The following is an 18,056-nucleotide window of genomic DNA, read 5'->3' as shown; positions in this document are numbered from 1 at the left end:
ATATTAAGCTTTACATTTTTTCTTCCAAGAAGTTGCAAGAATGGATAACTTTGAAAATAATAATTACCACCTGTAATAATTACACTTTTGGAAGCATACTGCCAATAACAATTTATTACTTAATATTACGCAAGAATATAAATTAAAAAAAATTAAGTTCTAAGTACCGCTTTCGATCGTTTCATATTTTCCCCCAAAATAATGAATCGTTATTTTTTAAAAAGTAAAGTAATTACATTTAATGTGCATTATTTCCGGTCTAATTCACTGGTAGGCCTACATACTGAATACAAGCAAAATTCATCCTATAGTTCAGGAGAGGTCACCACACAGAAACAGGCAGACGGTATGGCCACAGTTTAGTATATATGAGCCGTTCAGAGCAAAAGTGGTGTAAGTCAAAATTGGGTAATGAGGTTTAAAGTAAAAATTCTGTAAAATACAGCCCAAAGTAGCAAATAATATGGCCTTCTTGCTATCCACTGACTACTAATAATTTAAATAAATTGAATATTGATTGCTACTTTGCGTTGTATTTTACAGAATGTTTACTTTAATCCTCATTACGCATTTTTGACTTACACCACTTCTGCTCTGAACGGCTCATATAGTCACGAAGCTCAATACGTAGTAAATATGCATCCATAGATAGTTGCTAACCACTAGGATCGCTAATATCGCCTGATTACAGACAATGCGAAATAGTACCAGCACAGTCTATTGTTCCTAGCACCCTCACAACTCAAGCTTCGTGACTGTATTTACTAGACTGTGGTATGGCATAGAAGTCTTTTTCGGTAACAGGGATGCTGAAAACCTACATTTCCGTGCGAGTCTGTCGTTTTGCAGCACCACAATATCTTCCCTTTATACTTGGTACGCTTTACTAGAAAATAAAACCACACAACAGAAAAACTGTAACACACTGATGTTGGCTGAGGCAGTCCACGTCATCTTTTTGTCACTGCGCATTGAGATTAGTGACATCCATGTGCACAGATATACCTTCCGTACTCCAGTATGTGTTTAGTTTCCAGTTTTCCGATACGCTTCTGGGTTGTGTTTACCTTACAAACGCTATTTTGTACTAACAAGGTGTTGCTGTGGAAGGTAGAGCGAAGTAACGTCAAGCGCAGTCAGTCAACACTTGACACGGATCAGCTAGTCTCACTTTCCTTCCATGGCACTCATGTCAGGACGTGCACTGCGGCAGCTGGTCCAGCGACACGTACTTGTGCACGAAGCGCCGCAGTCTGCACATGCCCACCGCCAGCAGCCCGACGCCCAGCGCCACCAGCGCCACACATACGACTCCCTGCGTCGCAGGCAGCACCACTGCCGTCAAATACAGCGCAGTCAGGACGTACCACGGCACGCCCACTTGCGCCTGCACAAACAACTGCAAGTCAGTACACCCCTCATACTCGACTGTATGGTCAACCCTGAATCTGTAACGTGCAGAGAAACCACAGCACACTTGCTCCATTTTCCTCATCTCAAGCTAGCCTTGTGCAGTATGGAGTATCTACCTGCAATATGTGCAAGTTGTTGTTACTGAGGGACGTGTAAACAAAAAGTGTTCTACATTATCACGGCCATATTCTGGTCGTTCTTGGTTCGATGTGTCGCCATTTGCACCAACATCCCTTTTGCAATCGGTTATTTAAGGACGCTCTATCAACTGCGCGGTTATCTGACGTCGATTGAATTAGTAATAGCGAGGTTAATCCGAGAATTAATCATGGGATTACTTACCATCCGCCCCACAATTGAGGAAAATCTTGAAACAAAAACCGGGATTCGAATCACAGTCCAACCGCAACATCGATGCACGATCTTATTCGTTAGGCCTACCTATAGTCCATGTCAACCTTCAGACTCTTGAAAACATTTCAATACTGTGACACTTAACTGTAAAAATTTAATAGTTGACGATTAACAGTAATAATTATTGACTCCAACAAAACTAGTTACCTTCTCAGATATTTGGTAAAGAATGGGTAGAACAGAGGAAAATTCTCTCCAGCACCGGAACCCGAACCAGGGTTTTCAGCTCTAAATGCTGACGCTTTATCCACTAAGCCACACCGGAGTCCAGTTCCGATGCCGGATTGAATCCCTCTCAGTAAGTTCTACCACTCTTGTTTCCCTTGTTCGGAACTGGAATCCGGTGTAGCTTAGTGAGTAAAGAGTCAGCACGCAGAGCTGAAAACCCTGGTTCGGGTCCCGGTGTCGGAGAGAATTTTTCTCTGTTCTACCCATTCTTCACCATATGGTAATGCAGAATTCCTGCACTGAAATATCGTATGTACTTCGGTACATCATTGTAACTCTCAGACATTGTCATTAACCATTAAAATGACGAAGTATCCTATAGGATACAACGTTTTAATTTACACTATGATTTTAATAAAACAACAGAAAATAAATTGGCAGGAAATTATAAATACTCCTAATTTTAAGCAAAATTACAGAATACCTGTAATATACAACTTTGGATTAGTTGTTTTCTTTATGGCCGATGAGATTTAAGAAATACCAGAGTGAATTTGATTTAATTTCTTTTCTCTTTCCGTCGGTCTGGGTGGCGCAGTCAGTAGAATGCTGGCCTTCTGTGCCCGAGGTTGCGGGTTCGATCCCGGCTCAGGTCGATTGCATTTAAATGTGCTTAAATTCGACAGGCTCATGTCAGTAGATTTATTGGCATGCAAAAGAATTCCTGCAGCACACCGGAGACGCTGATATAACATCGGCAGTTTCGAGCGTCGTTAAATAAAACATACAATTTAATTCTTCTCCTTCCTATCAAACTTCCAACTCAAGATCTTCAATGCCACTAAACCAGTGCGAGAGTTGTTATTTTTCCCATTAGAAAAGGATAGTTCATTTCTCTCTTCTCCCACCTTTTCAGCACTTTCTCTTCTCTCTTTCTCTATCTAGCATAGATGAGTTCTTTTGTAATCTTTTTAAAATACATATCGTAGGATTACACATTATTACAAAAGAGACGTAACAGACACATTTCAACAAAAAAAAATCCTAAAAATGGAGAATCTCTCAAATCAATACTTAATACTGATCTCTCTATACATTACAAACTCATACCAGATGTTGCGGACTGACAAATAAAGCTATTTGATAATTTTTTGATGCAATGGCAGAGCTCTTACTTTGCCGTTATTCGCCCCGACTCTACGACAGTGGCTCAGAGATCTCGTTAGTGCCGAGAAGGGTAGCCCACTTACAAGGAAAGGTTTTGGACCTCTCGACGAGAATCGTCACGAAACTTTCTGGAGTGGACAAGCATGAGACCAAAGCAACTGGTGTGAAGTGCGGCATTTCGCAATTGCCCGTATCCCCTATAACAGCGGTCATCAGCACAGAACATTCTTGGGCTAGCGTCTCTTACCCGCGGATAAGAGACTGCACTATGGTGCATCCGTGGCTGCTGGCGGGTATGCTCTCTTCCTCTCTGCCTGCATATGATGTTGCACCGAATACTCTTTAACCATTTCAGCGAGTGCTGACGATCACTGCCCTATAACATGTCTCACGAAAGTGGAGCGCGTGCCTGTAATGTTTGCAACCATAAATTGTCAAACACACTCTACCTGAGGGCTATAGTGTTATTAGGTGGTACGGTGCAAGCTTGGCAGGTATCCATTGTGTACATCAGTGACTAGTACTTAAGTAGTATGATTCAGGGATCTTAAACCTCATGCTGTGGTACAGATACTGATGAATGAGATGATGTAGAATGACCAAGGCTCCAAAGTATATCGACAGGCGAATTGCACGGGAGTTGTATAGCCTATTGGAGCAACATGTCAGTGGCAACGCTGTCATGTTGGAAGGACATACATTATGGTGTGATAATGATGGAACGTTGGAAACTTTATCTGATGATAGTGAAACGCCGGGTCCTCAAGAATACAACACGACAACCAGTTTCAGTTGCTATGAACCATCACCCTCCCCTCCCCCAAAGCATTCGTGAACAGTTATACGAAAAAGGAATGCAAAGTGTCTATAACAGTGTTAAGATTCAAATAAAACCATTGCAACAACTGCCCAAAGATTCAAGAGATATCGAAAAAGTGCGGCAAATAGTAGGGGAGACCGGATACACTTTTTGTGTTTTATTTATTTATTTTTTTATTTTATTATTTTTTTTTGGTCAAGGAAACAACCCGACTTTAATAATTGACGTGTATATACGTCATCTAATATTTGTGTTATTTCAGAGTAATTTTATAAATTGTATACCATCCACCTGTATTAAGACATGGCTTATTTTATTATTAGGTGAAATTGTGTCAACCAACCCCATAAGTGAGGTAGGTTGACATAGGATATGGGGTAGATTGACGTTCATAAAGGTTATATTAATAAAGGAGTTTATGACCTCAAAAAATAGCATTTATAGTAATTTTAATCGCAAATTTGATTGAAAAATAAGAAACACACTCATACAAACAAAAATCATGAAACCGTGGTCTTACTTAATCTGAATCAAGATCTGAATCACAGTTGCGGCATATATAATATGCAGCATTGTTTGTACATGCTACATGAGCACATATTTTACGCTTTATACACTGAATCCAGCGCTCTTTGAGCAGACTGTTTGAATATGAATCCATACAAATTAAGCAGAATATTTCTTCCTCATAGTCGCTCTCGGAATTAGCCAGTGCTTTTTTCACTTTTGTTTCTGTGCTCTTTGGTTTCTTTGTTTTTTTATGTATTCTGGAAACAAGCTTTTTTTTTCTTTCACATTGGATGATTCAGTTCTCTTTGTTCGACTTTATTCCAACTCCTTTTTTCTTCACTGATCTCACAGCTCTCAGCATTTCCTCTGGCGTTGTTTTCGCCCTTTCCGATTTCTTAACGTAGGTGCGCATTATTACCTTCAATGTATGGAACAGAAATTATTATTCAATTATGTACGTGAGACGAGTTACAAGTAATTATTTAAAATGAGGCTTGTTGACACACTATCATAACGAATGTGAGCCAACCAACACCAAAGATTTATTGTCACATCATGATACCATTAGTGTTTGTAACAGTTGCACATAACATTTCTACATCAGTATAACAAATCCCATATGTTTAGTAATTACTGTGGTACGTAAACAAATATTGTCAATATAACACTTTAATTGTTGTCACATAAGAAACAAGAACCTAAATATTTACTTACCAATGACGAAAATAAAGAAATAGCTCCTGACGCACTTCTAAGAACGACATTCACTTGAAATTGAACGTGCAGATAGATCAATTGTAAACGAGTCTCCTAGTTGTCATTCTCTGATTTACTACAGAATTACATTGCGTGTGCCAACCAAAACCTGTTGTCAGTCAACATCGGTGTCCCCTAATTGCTCTTGAGAGAGATGGTACGATAAAACATAGAACTACTCGAATTTTACAGAATTCGAATATGACTGACATGAGACACGTAATTTACTACTGGAATTTAAAGAAGTGGACGAAAGAAACAGCTATGCCGATGGGAATTCTCAATTTTAGACCCAGTAAATACTTCCTGGACCAATTCAAATGTCATTATAAAATAACATCACTCAAGATCACAAGATTCGTTACTAGACGGGAAGTTACTCTTGACACAGTTCTGAGGACCAGAGCATTGGAATTTGTACGAGAAGTAACAGACTACGTTATAGCTTATGATATCGATGTCGACATGATTTTCAACACAGACCAAAGTTGATATAGATACAAACTCAAGTCAAAGAAAACATTATCAATGACTGGGGAAAAGACGACTGAAGCTGGTGTGCAATGCTGTTTTATCTACTATCCACTTCTACACCATTCAGGTGCTTACTTCAATGTCAAGGTGCCTTGCAAAGAAACAGTACATCTGCTTTCAGGAAACAGGCGGTAAACTGGACAAACGTGATTTCGAAACGCTACTACGTAAGCAAGCTCCAAATATAGAATATGACTGCAGCACTAGTGTTAAAATATCAAGAGCTCTCGTATTTTCCTGGATGCATAAAATACTAGAACCGCTTCTGTTGTGGATTCGTGCTCCGATGAATTCGATGCGAGTTTGCCAACCAAAGCCTTCGACAACAGGGGCGTAAATTTGCAAACAGTGATCATTATCACCTAAAACCACGAACTACTGCCAGCTTCTTGACGTCTATTTCTCTCGTCAGTATATACTTTCTGCACGACGGCACATGGAAGAGTACATGCATTGCGATGAGAAGAATGCCGTCAACTTGCATTATAGAATCTTAATTTTTAGTTGCATTCTCTTAGTTGCGTAATCAGTTGAATGCGCCATAGTACCAACTTATGCTTCACTACACGTGTCGAAGGAAACCCCTCTTATGTTCCATAATCGTTGGACATAAATTTTGCTGTTTTTGACACATGCAGCACTCATAACTGTGATTTAAATGCCGTCATTTGCTCGTGTTGCGGGATTCAACTTTGATTGCAACATCGCCTTTTCACACCGCATTACCAGGTATGTATATATGCCATTTGCAACTACTTACATGATGTTGTACATAATAATCTCTCTCATCATTTACATGTCTCATATCTGACAGATTGTTAGAAATTTTACGGCATCAAACATTACAGATGCGCGCTCCAATTTCATAAGCCATGTTGTAGGGTTAGGGACGACTGCGAAATGCCGTACTTCACACCAGTTACTCGTACTTTGGTTTCATGCTTGTCAACTCCAGAAAGTTTCATAATGATTCTCGTCGGGAGGTCCAGAGCCTTCCCTTGTTAGTTTGTCGAAAACTATCCAGAGTGCACCATAGTCGGTGGGTCTACATTGCACCCATAATGAATTATGATTAGCCCCCTGACTTATAAGCCTAGAGTGAACTACCGTAAAGGTTATTTAATATTAATAATATTATTAATAATAATAATAATAATAATAATAATAATAATAATAATAATAATATGAAAGTATGAAATTTCACAATCCGTTTCCAAAAGAATGAAAGGAGATAGGAATTATCCTTAGCTGGAATAAGCAGTATATTAGCAGAGATGAGTATATTGTTGGCAGTGAGAAAGAAGCTTCCATTATGACTCTTACAAATTTCATCTTGCATTAAACGGTATTCATTTTTCCAGCAATATAAATGAGAAAATAATATGAAACATAATTACAAAATATTCAATACACCCTTGCCAAGCAATGACTTCTTTGTCTTCTAAATAAGTAAAGTTTCTTTCCTATTTCCTGTTCTAAAAGGGAAGCAACATGTGGCTTTCATAAGGTAACCAGATTTTCAAGTACCAAAATCGGGACACCTCACAAAGTGAGACAGTAAATGAATAGTGAACTTTTTATATACATACATGTAAAAGAAATATAAATACCCAATAAAAATAAATATAATTGCGATAAAAACAACACACTGCAATACAACATATTATAGGCCTACATATTAAAATCGATTGCATGTCTTGAATAGATCGATCCGGAAGGGAGTTAGTTAATCTGCTGTGTGCTTGAGAGTTTCATTACAAAATCGGGACGGATGGCCACCTTAGGCTTTCACCGCACCATCAACAAGATATTAGTAATGAGTTACAAAGATCACCTAGACAGGAGCATCCTGCTTCAATGACCAACAAGTGATTAGATCTCTACTGTAACGAAAAATAATTGGACTCTACCTCTATTATGATCAGCTGACCAAGCATATTCTGCTACAATTAGCTGGTCAGGAATATCCTGCTACAACTATCAAGCAGTCAGCTATGCCCAGCTATAATGACCAACATATCTGCAGTACCTTCTATAACGATTAACTATGAGCATATCCTACTATAACGATAAACTAATCAATCCGCTGCATCCTCGTATAGTCCACCTCTTCATCGCTCTATCAAACTCATTGGAAGTACCTGTATATTTTATGTGGGTTGGTCTGGGTCGGTATTTTCTCGGTGCTTTATTGGAGAACTCTGACACATTTTGATGTTGCATTTTAGTTCCGTTTTAAACCCTGTCTTTTCATAATATAAAATGACACACCCACTAATTTTTCCACCGTGCGTTTGCGTCGCGATACAAGGAATGTCAATTTACTGAGCTTTGCTTTTTCATCATACACTTTGATTGCTCGGGCTATAAATTATCGTTCTTCTCTGAGAGAAAAAAGTTTCCCATATTTCCGGGCACACGATATTTTAAAATATCTCTTAAAAGCCTACTACGTTTGCAAATTCACACTCACCAGCAACTACACAATTTTGTTTTATATGCAACAACGGTATAGTAGCATGCTGCAATTTACAACCTACTGAGTAGGCCAGGCATTTCCAACTGTAACGTCACACGTCTCTACTGTCGAGCTCCTTGAGAGGGGAGGCATAACTATACGAGCAAAGTAGGGGAAGCGGCAGTGGAAGGGATGGAGTTGTTTAAATAGCCGAGACACAACATTACCCTCTTTCACGTGCTCTACTATAAGCATCCAACAAGGAAAACTCAGTGCGCAGAAACCAGCGGGCCTGACTGTCTCGCGCAGATAACGTATGCTCCCGTTCCCAGCATGCTCTCATGCCTACTGCGGGAGTGGGGTAAGAGGGGTATAGCATGCGCGCCGCGAGAAGTCCGAGCTGAGGTTTGCTTTTAGGATACCTATAGTTCTGGTCCGAGAGGGGAAACGCGCTCCGACGTCACAGATTGACCAGTTGGAATGACTGGAGTAGGCCTACGGCAACAAAGGTTCTGTACAACTGATCTTTTCGCACCTCACTGAAGTAAGGAACCCCATGTAAGAACAGTTTTGTGTGCTACATAATATAGCATCCGTTATGTTATGTTATGTTATGTTATGTTATGTTATGTTATGTTATGTTATGTTATGTTATGTTATGTTATGTTATGTTGAACGGGGAGGGCAAACCCTAGCGCTACGTCCGCCTAAGAGCACTTTTACGCTGACCCTCAGATAGGCGCATTCTCAACTCCCACTAACTGACTACAATGAGGTTCGTCGAGTATTCAGGTTTCGGGTAGGGAACCCCACTCGTCCATAGACCAGCTCTTCCATGTCGCCAGACGTCGGGGAATGCTATAGAATGATAATGAAATGGGAATCGGACTGATTGATGTTGAAGCCTAACGTGAGGAAAAGGGAGAACCTCAAGAAAATCTACAACATGTGCCACTACAGATTTTTCAATGAAAAATCCAGACCTGACTGGAACTCCAATCCGGACCGCCTGCATACCAAGTCAAAGATCTAGTCCACTCAGTCATCGTAGGAACTGTAGTAGTCGTTAGTAAATACCTATCTGATATTGTACGTGTTCAGTACCGTACAACAGATAATTCATTTTACGACTACCAATATTCCGTCATGGACGGTACATTTATACTGTTCTACCGTTTACCCACCATTTCTATCCAGAACAGAGGAATGTACATGTCCGAAAAAGATGCCAGGGGCCCGAATGTTGACACATCCCTCATGACTAGGTTTCCCTGCACGCCAGCCCTGCTACTCAGAGGCAGTCCGGACACCTGCAAGAAAGTCGAGTACAGTGCTCTAAACTGACACTGTATTATCTCCTATTAAAACATGTAAAGAGATATAAAGAATTACATTTTTAAATCAATATAGGACTATGACTAGTAGAACTGAGCTCTGGGATGTCTAAAAGTCAAGGTGAATTTTATCTCGAGATCTAATTCTTGGACAGGGATCTTTTAACCCTTTGCAGCACAAATTAATTTTTTATATTTTTCATTTCATGGATCATAACAAAGTTTCGATCAATTTTTTTTCAACATTTTAACTCTGCACGCAATTTCAAAACATACATGGCACCTCTATGTATACTCAAGAGGTGATTCCTTGGTGGAATATCTGTGCCACAAAATTAGAAAGAAAGAAAACTGTTGTTCTTCTGAACAACCACTATGCTGCAAAGGGTTAAATCCTATAAACCTACAATAATGAATCTCTAGCTTCACTCCTCTTGCAGGAAAAGCTATGCTACGGATTTATGTGTCCTTTAAAACTCCAACATCTGAGTCTGAAGTTGCAAATTTTGGCTCTAAAGTTAAGCAGAATAAGAAAACATAAAGAAAAGTGTTGATAAAATATAGCTTCATTGCATTTTATTAGTTAACTAGAATAGAGGAAGCAAAGTGGATTGAGAATGGAGGCGAAAACAAACATCCTCAGAGAAAACCTTAAATAAAGAATTCAGGATATGAACTCACTGGCTCCACGATGACGAAGCCCGAGTGCTTCTCGTGATCAGGAGTCATGCCGTCAACTAAGTCCAAAAGACGCTCGTCGGCTGCGAAGAAGTGTGGAAATGATATAGCCAGAGGAAAACCTGCAACAAAACCGCGCACACAATTATCATGGGTATAGTTCTCTTGGGAACATGAGAACATAGGTAGGATTAACATTTAATTTAATTTAATTTAATTTAATTCCATTATACAGGATGAGTCAGAAGAAAAGATACATGGTGTGAGAAGTAATAATATCTGAACAAAAAAGTATACGAGATGCTCTGTTCTTAACAGTATCTGACCTACAGCTGTTTGAAAATCACGGGCATCAGTTTCATGTCCTTCATCAGCACTCACTTGCTGAGACTATACCACATTCTCTTCTCCTATCATTTATTGTATCATAAATTATCATTTACTTCCTACGGCTGCTAAATCAGATGTAATACTGAACTGGGTTGGTCGGTTACAATAATTAATAAAAATGCAGTAGTTCAAACAACATGATATATAATCTGACTGAATATATGGCAATTACAATAACAATTACAAGTTCATCGATGAAATAACAAAGATGCGTATGATAGAACAGTGACAATATTAACACACAATGATTACTGAATCTAATATATTCAATGGCCGCCATTCTTACTATAATCCTTTCAGTTAAGTTCCTATATAATATCGATCCTCTTAGAACATTTCTTTCACTATTAGCCATACAATATCCATCATACAATTTAACCACGGCCATTCATAAACTATGTCCACACATCTGTACAATAATCTTTTACAACTCTGGCGTATCGTAATGAGAGGAGGAAATAATAACCATACTTTCAAATCAGCTAGTCAATCTGTTCCCATTTAACGAATTCTGTTCAAAAACAAATTATTTCCTTGCGATCTAAAATGTTCTCTACTATGACTGACAATATTCTGGTAACTTCCATCTATTCTCAAACTACTTAGAACTCTATTTGCATTCCGTGTAATTTTACACGCGATACCATATTCACGCAACCATCGAACCTCAAATATACCTCAATATAAACTCGCCGACAATAACCATAATCCTCAATAACTATGGTCCTCAGTATATTCTTCTCATACGATCCTACGACGACATTAATGTTCACCAAATACAACATCACAATATTCTCACTATTATTCTCGACGACTATTACATTACCAAATTAGCCTTCACAATAACCATATTATTGTATGGTATTGTGTATCTATAATTGTATTGTGTATATAATTTTATTGTGTATTGTAATTGTATTGTGTATTGTAATTTTATTGTGTATTGTTTATATTTTGTATACCACTGCCACCGGAAGCTTGGCCACTTTCTGTGTAAATAAATACACACATCCTCGACAATTATCCATACAACCATATTCTCATATTCCACGACGACTATTGCTTTACCAGAATACAACCATATTCATATTCCGCAAATATAATTCCAATACACACAATTACGCCGAGACAGATTTCTGAACAGTCTAAACACTCTTTTCCACATACGAGTAAAACTACGACTATGCGGATTCCTAAAACAATCGCAATATTACACTGACTGACTATCATAGTATATATCAGCTGATTCCACGTCAAAGCTATTTAACGTTGATTTTCTCTACATGACAAAGAATTCCGAATACACTTTACTCGCTAAAGATTTCCGAGTACAACCTAGTTGATGTTCACTACTCCGAGTACAACCTAGCTGTTCCTCACTAATCGCTGGAGATTTCCGAGAGACATGGCTTTTCAATGTTTTGAATACCTACTTTAGTACTGAAGAGTAAGAATGGAAGTATTGTGTTGGTTTGTGCACAGACGGGGCAGCAGCAATGGTTGGCCAGTATTCTGGTGTCGTCGATCTGTCTTTAGCGAATCAGTTTATTTGGTTTCACAGCTTCATTAGATAATTTTAAGACACATACTAGGAAATGTATGCAATCAATACTTTCATAACTGAAGCCAAAATTAATATATGAATCCATGTATTTGTGTGTTCTTTTCTTCAAACTTCTTCTCTTAATGCAATCTTCTGTTCGCGTGATAATGTCAGCAGTAGAAGATATACCATCGTCTGTTGCTACAGCATCCATATTATCTTCAAGACACTGGTTTTCTTCAGAACCGCTTTGATCAACTTCACTGATTGATTTATTGTTTCCACATATCTCTGCCTTCTTATTACAACGGTCACGTTTGAAATATTAGTACAGATTATTTTTTGAATCCATTTTAATTGGGTTGCACAACAACGCAATGATTCTGGCAGACTGAAAGACATGTGCGGTTTACACGGGAAAATAATTACAATTTGTCTCAACAAAGAACAATAAATAAATCAATCGTTTCTCATTCAACGTCCTGTACCCACTTATACAATATTTCACTCGAAATTCCCCATTGTTGCAGCTGTTTTCCATTCGAGATTTCATTTTTATTTTGTAGCTCTAAGTACCAGCAATAGAAATTAATGATATGCAATAAACAGAAATTATTATGATCCCTTTTATTTTATGGTGTTAATATAATTAATAATAAAACAGAGTGTCCCAAATTGATCTATACACATTTTGAAACACTATTTCTCAGCAATGAGATGAGACAGAAATACGATTTTTTCCGGTTTTATATTCCTTAAGCTCGTACACGTTCAAAATGGCCCCCTTCCGTACAGTACACTCCCAACTACGACGTACATACCAACTGGATTGTTTGTAATGGAATATCATTACAGACATGTTCAATTTGAATTCTCATTTCCTCCAGTGTTTGTGGTTTTGTGGTATACACTGTGTCCTTTAGAGCTCAGTATAGGTAGAAGTCTGGTTAAATCCACAGATAGAGGCGAGTACTCCGCAGCACTTCCTCTTCGTCCTATCCATCTCTGGGTCGTCCTAATTTAGTGCATGGACAAGTCTCGGAATGTAAGACTTCCATTTTTGAGCTCGCAAAATTCGATGAACACTAGATTTGCTGATACCAATCTCACGAGAACATTGCCTCAATGATTTCTTTGAATATTGTGCAAAAGCCTACATGACTGCATCAACACTCTCGTTATCGTGGAACTTCTCTTTCTTTCGCACCATCCTTTCAACACATCTTGCACCGTTCAGTCGACTGCAAACTTGTCTCGGATTCTTGTGATAGTTAACATTGTTGGTGGTTGTGTTCCAAATTCAACCCTCCAACGTCGTTGAATCTCAATAACATTCTTCACTTTCCAATAACATTTCAGTATCCACTTACGTTCATCGAACGATAATTGCGCCGCCATGTTTGTTTTTAAACAGATGAACATCTGCTTGCGTACTGCCTCATTATTCAGCTTAACGAGTATTCGAGTTGATTCGATCTCTCTGTGGGTGGACGGCTCTGGCGTATAAAAGGAAGATCACAATGAACCATCCAGATATTATAGCTGCGTATCGTCAAGAGGAACAAACAGCATGCAGCGTGAAACTACAGACGTTGTAAAGGGTAAATTGCAGAAAAAAACTTTCGGTATCCACAAATTACCAAGGTTTTAATTTTTGCTTACACTAGAAAACTGAATTATAATATTACAATAATGACACTCTTAAAAAAACAGTAAACTCAATGAACAGTAAAACTAAAACAAAAACAACTTTATATTTTCTGAAACTTACTACAACCAATGCTTTTAGTATGTTTACTATGACTAGAGTCTAGCAACTAATTTTCGAGCAATCGAACTCTCAGCTGAGTTGTCAATCATCTGGCCACTGTTGAAAAGTAGACCAAAGCTATGACAAATACTTATGGCCCACTTTGACATGCTTGACCTAGCGAGACAGACCTGAGTTCGTTGACGTCTTACATCTGTATTACAAGAAGAAGTGTGCAACTAGCGGCGATGTTGCCGGACTGCTGAAACTTCCAACTCAATTTTCTAATAACCGTGCATTTAAACACAAAACGTAATATAGGTTTTTCCATTCATTTAAGTGAACCTTATCGCCCCGTACAATCTGCAGGGTTATTTCACTTCTACCTTGTATATGAATAGCTACTGTTTTGGAGGAATGCATTTAGAGTTAATAATTATTTAATTTTATGTTTTGTGATTAATTGTAATTCTATTTTGGATTTATTTACTTATTATATCTCACATTATACATTATGCTTATTTGATTTTCTACATATTAAATTGGTGGAAAGATCACCAAACAACTCTAGCCTCTCTAGCAACACTTGTGAAACGAATATTGGCCATTCCATGAATAAGTGTTTCCACCGAGCGTAACTTTAGACTAGTAAAATAGATTTATTAATACATAAACATAAGAAGTCAACTTTGACCATGTAGTCTATGATAATAGGCACTAATAATAATTGTGAACATCAAATAGTTAATATTAGCACGTGTGTACAAAATAGTTCTTTGAATGACTCTTGTTTTCTCTGAAGTAGATCTTTTCTATACAGAATGATTTGTTTCTAAAACTTGCTATTCTTTTGTTATTCGTAGCTTAGAAATGTGTAAATTATATTTATTTTGTACAGAACAACAACCATTGGGAGCCAAAATAATCGTATTGTTGAAAATAACATTACTGTTTATCTTTTTAAATTGATTTCTTAATAAATAGTAATATTGCAACTGCTTAGAAATTAAAAAAAAAAACATGCAACTATTGTTTCAGAGGTAGGCTATACATTGTTTTAGTTCAAAGTACAAACGTCATAATGGACTGTATGTACTTATTTCCTATTTGGTTTATAATGAATTGTAATTATATTTTTGAATATGTTTACATTATGATATTTCACATTATACATTACGTCTATTTCCTTCGATGTCACTGTGTCCATTGTTCATTTATTTGTTACTAGTCAAATTACTGCAAGTTCGAAATACAAAAATGAATGTATTAAAGTGTCAAATTATTTGTATTCCTATTTGAAGCAAACATATTTTTGTAATTAAACAAAATAAATATCATTCAATATTATTACTCTGTATACTGAGAAAATGTTAAAGAGTTATTGTATGATGAAATGTACCTGGTGTTATTTGGAGATCGTATTTTCTTCCTTTACCATTTCTTTCTGTGTGAGATTTGTGTTCTAAATAATTCGCGATCTTACATGAACTTATGTAATATCGATTATTGGGTTATACAAATCGAACAAGATTCAGTCAATATGTGACGAGAAAGAGTTACGACGTAATCAAATGATGAAGTTTTGACGTATACTGTTTAACACTGGTATAGAAAAACGCCAGCTATATAGCATTTATTGGTAAGAAAAATATACGTGGCCTGTGCACATCTTGTTCTGTGAAAAACTATAACATTGTTTAACATATCTATAAGCAACTTTCATTAGTAAAACTCTAAAAGTTTAAAATATAAACGATACTTATAAAGTTACTGCAAGTTCAGAATAATAAAGAAAATATATGTGTTTCAGCCGAGCTCGACGCTTCAGTCATCCAGCTAGTATACCATTTCGCCCGACAGAGTTCACTCCGACAGCATATCATAGATAGCGTCATTTATCCTTTCATTTTTGTACCTAATTTTCCCATTGGCCGGTTGGGTTTGTTAAACAAAAGAGAGAGGGAGGCGAGGTTTCTTGGTTACGCTCAGTTATATTTGATTTCACTCAGGAACCAGCGTTCGTATAGATAGCTAACTCAGGAACTAGGATTCGTATAGACTACTGCACTTACGAAGCAGGGCTAGAATAGTAAACTACATTTTGGAACTTAAGTTCGATGTGTAAGATTGTTCGAGAATAGTGCATTATTAACTTTATTTAGGAATCTACGGGCAACATGAAAGGTTGTTTGGAATCTATGTTGAGATTCAGTGCTGTGATATAAGGTTGTATGAGATTTATCATTGAAATAGTTAAAGTAAGGTTGGGAAATTATTCTGATATTTGGTTGTAAGTGTTTGGGATATATTGTTGGATCATGTACGGAAGTCACTCTCTGATGATAGGTCTTGGTTTATGTATTTGGGATTGTGTGAGGTTAAATTGTTGTGATGAGTGGTCTCGTTTTGAGATTCCAAGACTCTGTGGTGAAATCGCGGTGATTAACGATCTCTATTGCTTACATCGTAATAGGCGGTGTAATGAAACTAGAATAGTATGGGTCTCGTGATTATTCTAGTTATTACTATTCCAAATTGGTCATTATTTTCTGCGCGGCGGTATTTATGAGTCCGAGTGTATTGTGTTTCAGTTGGTATTTAAACAAGTACGCGTATTCGAAGCTATCGTCGGTCATATATTATTCACCGTCTCTCTCTCTTTTGGGCATCAGCTTTGGTTGTAATAGTACAGAGATTATTACTATGTGTAGAGTTTATGTAAGACTGATCTTTAATTAGTTATGTGTACATTGATCAGCCGTGTGACGGCTTTGTATTGGGTTACTTCTTTGGGCATACTGAGTCAATATATATTGAATTTGTTACTTGCATTTTCATAGTTATTGTAATCTAATGGGGGCACGCATTAGGAGTTATGATACTGGCTGGGCATTCATGTTAAAGTCTCATATGTTGTTGGATATATATTCTGTGAATGTTCCAGCGGGCAAACGTTTAATAGGTCAGGAACCTATTACTGGGAATTGGTTAAATAGATTGTATCATGACATGTAGGTATTTTGGCCCAGCTTGCTTAAAGTCTCGACGGTTCAGTGATTTGTTTATTGTATATTTGAGATTAATTTGCTATATCATTTTTCATTTAACTTCATACTTAGATGTTACTCTCATTCAATTAATTCATGTATTTGTTATCCATTATTTGTTAATTATATTTGTTACTAAAAAATTCACACTATTTATTTGTAAGTCTTCCACTGCGCATATCCCAATCATCCGATACACCATCCACCTGGCGAATAACACCCCGGTATGGTATCAAATGGTATTATATAGTCTCATGTTATAGTGTCGAATGAACTGTAAGAGTACTTACAGACACTTTTTTTTCAATAAGACAACTTAAATTTCCTTGTTACTCTGGTTGTGTACTCGAAAAACGTTAGTTTCATGTAAGTGCGCCTGATGTTCTGTCTACTCTGCAATACATCAGGCGTAACCGCTCGACAACCGAGTATCCGGTCCGATGTTCATCCTAGCTGGCTGTAGCTCCGACCGGTCGAATCTAAACCGGTTGTATGTGCTGTTTTGCAGGTTTCTAGTACGTATCAATCATCCATTCTACAGTGTTGCTAAAAAATGGGTCCACGGCAAAATACAATATGATTTCAACATAGGCTAGTTATCTATTTTCGAGAACATTAGTAAAGAGTCTTTGCTGGCGATCGAGGCTCGATGTTTCTCTGTGCGCAATCACAGATAGATAAGTTTCAATGCCTTGACCAAAGAAAGAGGACAATTAATATGATCTTAAAAATTTGGCAGATGGTAGAGCAGTGCTTGTTGCATTAATAAAAGTATTCATTACTCATTAAGCCGAGTAGGCAAACCGATAATCATCAGCAAGCACGACAACTCTATTCTGAGAGAGTATACGAGGCCTTAACCCTGATGATATTTTGTAAAGAACTAGACATTCCAAGTTAGAAGAAGAACTAAATACTGATAAACAAAGAAAAATCTTACAGGTTTTCAGTATAAACTGGTAGTAGGATTTGTTCCACATATCAGACGGACTTATCACAAATTATCGCCGTAACATTTTATTGACTGAGAATAATGCAGATTAGTAAGGCAATAAACAAACAGAAATGCGTACG

General features: G+C 37.5%; 1 protein-coding gene across 1 annotated transcript in view; it reads right to left on the bottom strand.

Annotated features, from left to right (window-relative positions):
• Nucleotides 1–688: 688 nt before the first annotated feature.
• Nucleotides 689–18,056, bottom strand: part of LOC138701488 (scavenger receptor class B member 1-like) — a 180,099-nt gene continuing 162,731 nt past the window's right edge. Inside the window, exons 8-10 of the mRNA XM_069828404.1 lie at nt 10,256–10,374; nt 9,425–9,550; nt 689–1,387 (exon numbers count right to left, since the gene is read on the bottom strand). Coding sequence (XP_069684505.1) covers nt 1,193–1,387; nt 9,425–9,550; nt 10,256–10,374 — 440 coding nt within the window. The 3' untranslated portion in view covers nt 689–1,192. The remainder of the gene's footprint in view (nt 1,388–9,424; nt 9,551–10,255; nt 10,375–18,056) is intronic.

Source organism: Periplaneta americana, chromosome 6, assembly GCF_040183065.1.
Source record: "Periplaneta americana isolate PAMFEO1 chromosome 6, P.americana_PAMFEO1_priV1, whole genome shotgun sequence".
Classification (NCBI taxonomy): Eukaryota; Metazoa; Arthropoda; class Insecta; order Blattodea; family Blattidae; genus Periplaneta; species Periplaneta americana.
This window is presented reverse-complemented; position numbering and strand designations above follow the sequence as displayed.